Source organism: Numenius arquata, chromosome 10 (assembly GCF_964106895.1).
Source record: "Numenius arquata chromosome 10, bNumArq3.hap1.1, whole genome shotgun sequence".
Lineage (NCBI taxonomy): Eukaryota > Metazoa > Chordata > Aves > Charadriiformes > Scolopacidae > Numenius > Numenius arquata.
Genome location: NC_133585.1, coordinates 36,931,885 through 36,940,106, shown reverse-complemented (window position 1 = coordinate 36,940,106; position 8,222 = coordinate 36,931,885). Strand labels below are relative to the sequence as shown.

Genomic DNA, 8,222 nt, shown 5'->3' with positions numbered 1-8,222 from the left:
TTAAATCAGACATTCAAAATGCAAAGCTTATGATTACATCCCACTACTTTCAAAAGTCTGCCTTTTTTGTTATTCAGCTTACATATTTGCCAAAATATTTCCACAAGTGCTTCCCAAGCTTTATTTTAGATGTTATATGTCTGCTAATAACAAATGAAACAACCCAAAATATACTTGTTTTCTCTGGTTTAGAAACACCGATTAACACTTTACCCAACTGCACGTAACTCAGAAATTAGCTCTGAGATTAAAATTAGCACTTGGAAAATAATTTCCTACTTATCAAATCTTAAGTGATTGCAAGTAATTGGTACCTAGCCTTTACTTTTCATGTACCAACAGGAGTGCTGCACCAACAGGACTTTGGGCTACTAATACGGAGCAAACTTGGTCCCAACGGAAGCATTTTTTCTCAGTGATTGCAAAGCAGCCAGAATTTAACCCCAAGCCTTCACTAATGAATATTATCACTGAACTTAAACAATATAAAAAGCAAAACCAGACAGAACTTCTACCTAAGGGCTGCCAGTTGAACTCCAAGGAAAATACCTAATCAGCCATGTATTTGCAATGAGAGACAACCTTATGCCAAGTGTTATCATTTTGTGGCTAGAGAAAAAGTTGCAAGCGTTCAACATTGTTTTGCTCCTTATCATTGCTTCACACGTAGTGCCATTTGGAAAAACTCTTTGCTTATTTTTGTCCCTATAGCAAGAGGCCCCTTTTGTAATCACATCAATATTCTTTGACACTGAATATTTGTGATGATATTCATTTACCCTAATCAAAAAATACAAAACCAGCATGGAAAAATCAAGACAGCACTGTCGCCACTTGCACAAAACTTAAAGTTTCTGACATACGACTCAATTTTAGTTTGCACTTGAACTTCAGTGTGTTAACAAGGTTTAAAAAGAGAGTATAAGTGAGATATTTCAAAAATTTTGTGTGAGAAAAGTCAGAGCCTCTGGGGTTTAATATTGGTGGGAAGATACAGCAATCCATTTTCTCATTTCAACCCAAACTAAGTATAACAGCCACTTCTTTTTACTTGCAGCCTCGAGCTTTTACTCACAGACAACACTTCAGCACAACAGGGAAGGGTGTTCCTCTGACAGATTTGAAGCTGTTGTTGCATTTTGGCCTACAGCACTAACTGTTTTGCTCACGCCACCATCCCGGCTGTTTTCCAGGGGCTGCAGGAGCACGCACACCTTGAAGACTGGGCACTCGAAATGTCTGAGATGCGCTTTTTCAATTCCAGATGGTTTCCCCGACGACCGGCACTTTGCCACAAGCCCACAGGGCCTCTGAAGATGCGCGGCAAGAGCCGCAACGGGGCCGACTACTGCAACAGCCCCGTCCGAGGCCCAGCTCTGCGGTGAAGCAGACCCTTGTGCCCACCTGTTAGGGATGGTGATAGGTAACGACTCCGCGCTATAACGGGCACGGCGGCGCCTCAAGACAGCGCTGCCTGGTCTGAGGGGAGCCGCCTGCGGGCGGGGCCTTCTCTGAGGGGAGCTACCTGCGGGCGGGGCCAGCCCTGAGGGGAGCCACCTATGGGCGGGGCCAGGCCTGAGGGGAGCTCGGCGCCTGCGCACTGGCACCCACCGCCCGGGCGCCGCCGCGTGGTGATGACGTGAGCGCTGCGCGCGGTCGTCGAGCTCTATCGCGCGCCGCGCCTCGGGGTCCGCCATGAAGGCGACGCCGCTTTCCAACTGCGAGCGGCGCTTCCTCCTGCGCGCCATCGAGGAGAGGAAGGTGCGGCGCCGGCTTCCCTTTCCCCTTCCCAGTCCCCTTCATCGCTCCGGGGAGGGTGGGCGGTTAGCGCGGGTCGCCCCCTGTCGCCGTCCGGGGGTAGGCCGGACACCCCCCCCCGCGCCCCAGCCCGGTTATGGCGCATTAACGCGGTGTGTCTGTCTCTGGGCCCGCAGCGCCTGGACGGACGGCAGTGCTATGACTACCGGAACGTGCGGATCTCCTTCGGAGCTGACTACGGCTGCTGCATCGTGGAGCTGGGGAAGACCAGGTGGGTGCGGGGGGCGAGCAGGGGCTGGGCCGGCGCCGCGGCCGGAGGACAGCCCGTCAGGCTGAAAGGCCGCTGCCATCACATGAAACAGGTTTTAAGGACTGAAGCCTACAAGTCGTAGCAATTCAAGGATAAGACCGTAGAGGAGCAGTGGGAAGGGATGGAGTTTCCGTGTTTGTTGTCGATTACAAATAATTTATAAAATAGAAAGTTATCGTAATCTTTCATCTCTATTTGCTGATCTCGCGTTACGTTTTGCCCTCCTCCACAAATCACACAGCTCTTTTGTTGTGTGTGGAAAAGTGTATATAGGCACTTACATAAGCATTTAGTTATATATTCTCATGTGCTTGAGTCTATTTTGTTCTGTGTTAGAATTTCTACATTTGGTTCTTTCAGTTGTTGACCAGACTTTACATATGTATGACAGGCACTGAATGAGAAACTGTCAGGCGTGAGAAATATAAACTAAAAGCCTAAACGCATGCTTTTTCAAAGTATGTATTTTGTTTGTAGTGGTAGGAGTTTTTTTTCTTGTTAAACTCTGTGAATTAGTGGTTTATTTACCTTTGCAGGGTTCTTGCACAAGTCTCGTGTGAACTTGTTCCCCCCAAGCCAAATCGGCCTACGGAAGGTATACTTTTCTTTAATCTTGAGCTCTCACCAATGGCTGCGCCTGGTTTTGAGCCTGGCAGGTATGTAGCTTTCTTAAAAAGACTAAGCAAGGATGATGTAAAGAGCCACTGTTTTGATACGTGTGAGTATAAAGCGTGAGTCATACGCAGTTGGGGTTAATTTTGTTTTAACAGGCAGACAGATTTACTGGTGAGACTGAACAGACTAATAGAACGATGCCTGAGAAACTCCAAATGTATAGATACTGAATCTCTTTGTGTTGTTGCTGGTGAAAAGGTATGAAAATGTACTAATTTCAAGTGGTTTTAAACTAAAAGATACATGTAGTCTGTTTTTAGCGTGGTCTCTGTCTTGTTTTGGAAACTAGAAATTCTGATTTTAGGTTAATGTAAAGATCCATGCATCTGACTTTACAGATATTTTTACCTTACACATATACATAGGCTTTCTGAAGTAGTTGGGACCCTGCACAGTTGAATATTTCTTTGCAGAATAAAGTTTAGATTGTACTTAAGCGTTATGTATTTTGTCACAATTATATCTAGCACCCTGAGTGTCTTGAAATAGACCGGGATCTTTCATCTTCCTAAGCAAAGCCCTGAAAAATAAATGCTGGTTCTTTTTATGGTTCAAAAAATGAAGTTGTTTTGAAAAACAGTAATTTCCGTAGAATCGTGTCACAAATTACCAAGCAGTTACGTATGCTTTTTCTCAGGTTTGGCAAATTCGTCTGGACCTGCACCTGTTAAATCACGATGGGAACATTATTGATGCTGCCAGCATAGCAGGAATTGTAGCGCTCTGTCATTTTCGCAGACCAGATGTGTCTGTGCAAGGAGAGGAAGTAACTGTGGTAAGTTGTACCAGATAAATGTTGTGGCATCACAGGTAGCTGTTTCCTTCTGTCTAAAAGGGAGAACTAAGTGTTTGTGCAAGCAGATAAACTCCAAGATACGTAGGTTTTAGGGCTTCAAAATATGAAAGGAGAGTAGGGAAGCCTGCTGAATACGGAATTTTATCAACCTTAGTTCACGGTAATACTAATTGTAAAAGTATTTTACAGTATTTAAACCAAATCAAGTATAAGGCTGATGAATGTGCTGTATTTACCTATGTAGGTAGTAAACAGAACTGCACAAGAAGAGTTAAAAAGAATTTTTTTAATATTTAGATGACTAAACGTTTGTTAGCTTTCTTCTTTGTTGGTTTTATTTTTTTTATTTCTTTAAATATCTTTCTACAGTACCTACTTTTAAAATTAAATGTGTTTCATAAAGAATTGTCTTCTGGGCCAATTATTTTCACAGTATACTCCTGAGGAACGCGATCCTGTCCCCTTAAGCATCCACCACATGCCTATTTGCGTCAGTTTTGCCTTCTTCCAGCAAGGGTAAGATTTTTAAGTCTTTTGAGAGGAGCAGCTTATTGTCAATTCTGCAGAGTTGATTTTAAATATAGAAGAGTCCAAAAAGTATTTATATTGGCAAGCCAATTTCTTAAGACATTCTATCTGAAGTGGGATGCCATGGGGAGATATGTATGTGTTCTGCACAGTGTAACTAACCAGCAGCTTTCCACAGATGGCGTAGAAAACTTTTGGGAGGAGGGTATACCCATAATTATTAATACATAAACCAGTTAATTTTTAAAATTTTTTTAAGGGTAGTAACTTTCCACAATTTTTTACTGTTGCCTTTAAACTTGAATCTAGGACCTATTTATTGGTGGATCCAAGTGAGCGTGAGGAACGTGTAATGGATGGTGTCCTTGTAATTGCCATGAATAAACATCGTGAAATTTGTACCATGCAATCCAGTGGAGGGATTATGCTGGTAAAGGATCAGGTAAATCTTTGCCTTGACCAGTCTTTCTCTGGTATATAAACTAGTTCCTGTCCTGTAATCTTGATAGTGAAATATCCTTGACATTTGGAAGCTAAGAAGTCAATTACCTGTCTGATATAATTGGAAAAGATCATGTATTTTTAGTCCTAGTGGAAGCGCATGGTACTGTGCGGCATGCTGTAGAAGAGACATAAAAAAAGAACATTGTTTGGTCAGATAAACAGCTTTTCTTTTTTTTTTTTTTTCCCTGAAATTTGGCTGAGGGAGTCTGTAAATTAATTCATACTACACTGTCATGAGTAGCTAGAGGCTGTTGTATGAACCTGTTGCATCAACTTGTAGAGTATCCGGCACCTTAGTATTCTAAGTGTTTGTGACTTCTGTGATGTTTTACAGTTAAAAACATCTTGCTTTCATGATTGTAAATTGTTGTTGTATGTATAACAGGTTCTGAGATGCAGTAAAATAACAGCTGTTAAGGTTGCAGAAATAACAGAACTAATTCAAAAAGCCTTGGAGAATGACCAGAAAGTTCGGTGAGTGTTTTGGAAAGGAAGGGAAATGGGTATTTTTAAGAAACATACTAAAATGTAATATCAACCTGTAGTTTGGACAGCAAATTGTTTTCACTAATGTTTGTTTTAAATAGCAAGTACTTACATATTTGAACTTGAAAAGAGAAAGCGTTTTTAAGTGTGAAACATCCTGAAATAATGTCTGTCACTGAATGACTAGGAAAGAAGGTGGGAAGTTCGGCTTCGCAGAATCTATACCGAATCAAAAGATCACTGCCTTCAAAATGGAAAGTGCTACTGTTGATACTAACAATGTGGAAGAACAAGCAGAAGAAATCATCACAAAAGCCGACCCTCCTTCAGAAGTGTATCTTTTCTGTTGTATTATTCAGGGGAAAACCAGGCTTCCCACCCCCTGCACTAGGAGCTAAACACACATCCAAGGTTCCTCACAGCTTAGGTAGCCTGACAGCCTTCAGAGGAGACATCAGCGTCATACCGGTTTTGGTTCTAACTGCTTTTAGGTAACTTAACTCCTAGCATAAAGTGCAAAACTGAGGTCTGAAGTGACTGTTACAGTAACTGGAGAAGTAGTACTCTCTCTCAACTCCCCTTTAAGGATGTTCTCCCCTCGGGAGAAGAGATACAGCTTCAAACCCAACTGGTTTGCTCTCAGAATACAAAGAGTTTACTGGCAAACCAAGATTTTCCTTAACTACTTCAGTTCTGCCACGCCAATATTGCATACTCGTGGGACAGCCCAAATTGGGGAAGGAATAGAGAACTCCTGGGGAGACCTTGAAGAGTCTGACAGGGAGGAAGCAGCGGAAGAGGAAGGTGAAAGTGAAGCTACTGCTTTTGAATGTCAGAAAATGGAAACTGAGGATACAAGTACAATGTTGGAAACTAAGAGGGGTAAGTATTTATCTTGATAGCAGAGACGCTTATTGTATCACTTTGTTAAACAGTCCAGAATTCAAATGTGAAAAAAGTCCTCTGCAAGAAAGGAGAACCGTTGTAGCCACTTTCCACTTGAGAGTTGTGCCCCTTTGCTACTTTCACTTCACCTGGTATCATCTGTTTTCTTCAAAAGATAACTTGATTTCTGTAGTAGATGGAGGGCTCCAAGTTAAACGCTGGCCACCCTGAATCTTTCTTTAAAAATGCTGTGGTTGTTAATTACAGAAGTTGTGTGTACAAAACTGATCACCAGTTTGTGGGTTGGTTGCTTTGTTTTTTCAGATGAACCTATTGTAGTGTCCGACAGCGAAGAGGAAGAAGTTGTCATTCTGGAACCACAGGAACTACCGAGGAAAACAAGGTAACCGTCATGTGAAATTAGGAGTATTTTCAGGAAGCGCAGGATTTTGGCAAGACCAAGAGAGCCTCAGTTGATCAAGGGGACTACATAGATAGCTGGGAGTGAGGAAGTTGACATCTAGACCAGTTTGTTCCCGTCCTAGGAGGCTAGTCATCCCAGCTGACCTGCAGATGTCTGAAATGGGTATAGATACTTGACTAATCTTAATCGCTCCAAAGGTAGAGCAAATAAGTGTATTTGAATCAGCTCCTCCTTGGAGATGCTGCAGAGATTCTACATGCTCCCCTACAGCTAATCTTACATTTTATCTCCAGTCAGTGAGATGTATCGCTGTATCCCTGCACTAGCCATGGCCACCCGCATTGGTGGGTGTAGAACACTTTCTAGATGCTAAGCTTGAGCTTTGCTGTGAGCGTGGTGGATGGGTGCTGCGCTATGGATGGATGAGCAGCCTGTGTTCTTTCGAAATAAAACTGCTTAGTACATTTCTTTGATACGAATGTTGTTTGCTGACAGAGCGCAGACCAATCCGAAACAAGAAAATGCAAGTAAGAAAGCATTTAACAAAAGGAGAAAAAAGAAGAGAGCTGCTCATTAAAGCCGTCACCCCTCCTTCAGAAATGCTGTATAATTCGGTTCATCATTATTGAACTTATTTTTGTAGATAATTTTATTTCCTCCTACCCCATATCTGGTCCTGCTTTTATGTATATTTTATAAAAATACTGTACACAGCTTTAAATAAAAATTTTGCATGTAAGTGAAATTCTGTGGTTTATATCCAGCTGCAGCAGCAAACTCACTGGTTAAACTTGAACCAACTCAAGTTCTGTAACTTGAATTGCAGCGGTAAGATGTAGTTTTAACAGCCTCTGCCATTACTGAAGTGAGCTGTGTACAGGCAGAGTTCAGGTGGTAAAAGGGCAGACCCAGTTTAATGCCAGGGAAAGCTTCTGTTAATGAAGGTAGCTATTGCCAGACCTTGGAACCGTTTCACACATTGGAATGTTCTTCACAGGGGCAAATGGTGTGTGCTGTGACTTGAAATTTCTTACCCACGTCACTCCATATCTTACCTCTCACTGAAACCACTTTGTGTAAAAATAACAGAAATGCATATATTTAACAAAACAGCATAGAACTTCTGCAAAACTTTGATAGAGAAGCAACTCGTACTTCAGCAATGGAGTTTCTTAAAAAGTTTAATTAAATATTACATGCAACAGACAGGAATGTTTCTTGAAGTGTATTCAAAGAATGATGCTCGGGATTTAGAGTCGGGCAAAGCGAAGAGACAAGGAGGTTTCCAAAATACCTGATCCAGCTGCTTTGTTCGAAACCCAAGTCAAACTGGAAACATGCACATATTTACAAGAGCAAAGTAGGACTATTTTACATGTGACCTTAATATTTCATGACATATGAACAGGAGAGAAGTTACTGTTGCAGATACTACATTCCCCAAATCAGGTTTAGAATTTAATGTTAAAAAAAGTAAACTGCTCCCAGCCGAGGAAAGCTTTAAGTCAAGGTGTGCTCCTTCAGAAAGGGACAAACACAAAGCCTCCTTCCCCAGGAGCTAAACCAGTGTGTTTTCTTAGTGTCAGTCCTTCCAGCCCAGAGTCACTGTTGGGAATACGAGAACGGGTGAAGATCCAGTTTCTTCTTAGTTCTGCAGTACCAGGAGACTTTAAACCTCTTCGCGAAAAAGAACAGTGTTTCTCTCTTCACGCGTAACATCTCATACCCCAGGTTCCTTGGAGGCTTTATTTTGAAAGGCTAGAAGTTAAACTGGGAAGGCAAAACAGTAGTACAGCACAACCTGGGATATTTTGTTCGAAGCTTAGTAGCAAGAACTGGAATCATCCCATACCGAC

General features: G+C 42.2%; 1 protein-coding gene across 1 annotated transcript; it reads left to right on the top strand.

Annotated features, from left to right (window-relative positions):
• Positions 1–1,656: 1,656 nt before the first annotated feature.
• Positions 1,657–7,108, top strand: EXOSC9 (exosome component 9). The gene is made up of 12 exons (XM_074154738.1): positions 1,657–1,761; positions 1,935–2,029; positions 2,605–2,724; positions 2,839–2,941; positions 3,381–3,518; positions 3,973–4,055; positions 4,377–4,509; positions 4,957–5,045; positions 5,245–5,391; positions 5,749–5,939; positions 6,267–6,345; positions 6,862–7,108. Exons 1-12 carry the CDS (start codon positions 1,696–1,698, stop codon positions 6,941–6,943), a joined length of 1,326 nt encoding a protein of 441 aa, XP_074010839.1. The 5' UTR covers positions 1,657–1,695; the 3' UTR covers positions 6,944–7,108.
• Positions 7,109–8,222: the final 1,114 nt, after the last annotated feature.

Bases quoted from the DNA above. Each gene is read 5' to 3' on its own strand.
- EXOSC9 (XM_074154738.1), top strand. From the start codon at position 1,696: ATGAAGGCGACGCCGCTTTCCAACTGCGAGCGGCGCTTCCTCCTGCGC. The intron at 2,942-3,380 runs GTATGAAAATGT...GCTTTTTCTCAG, and splicing joins GTGTTGTTGCTGGTGAAAAG to GTTTGGCAAATTCGTCTGGA. The intron at 5,940-6,266 runs GTAAGTATTTAT...TTGTTTTTTCAG, and splicing joins AATGTTGGAAACTAAGAGGG to ATGAACCTATTGTAGTGTCC.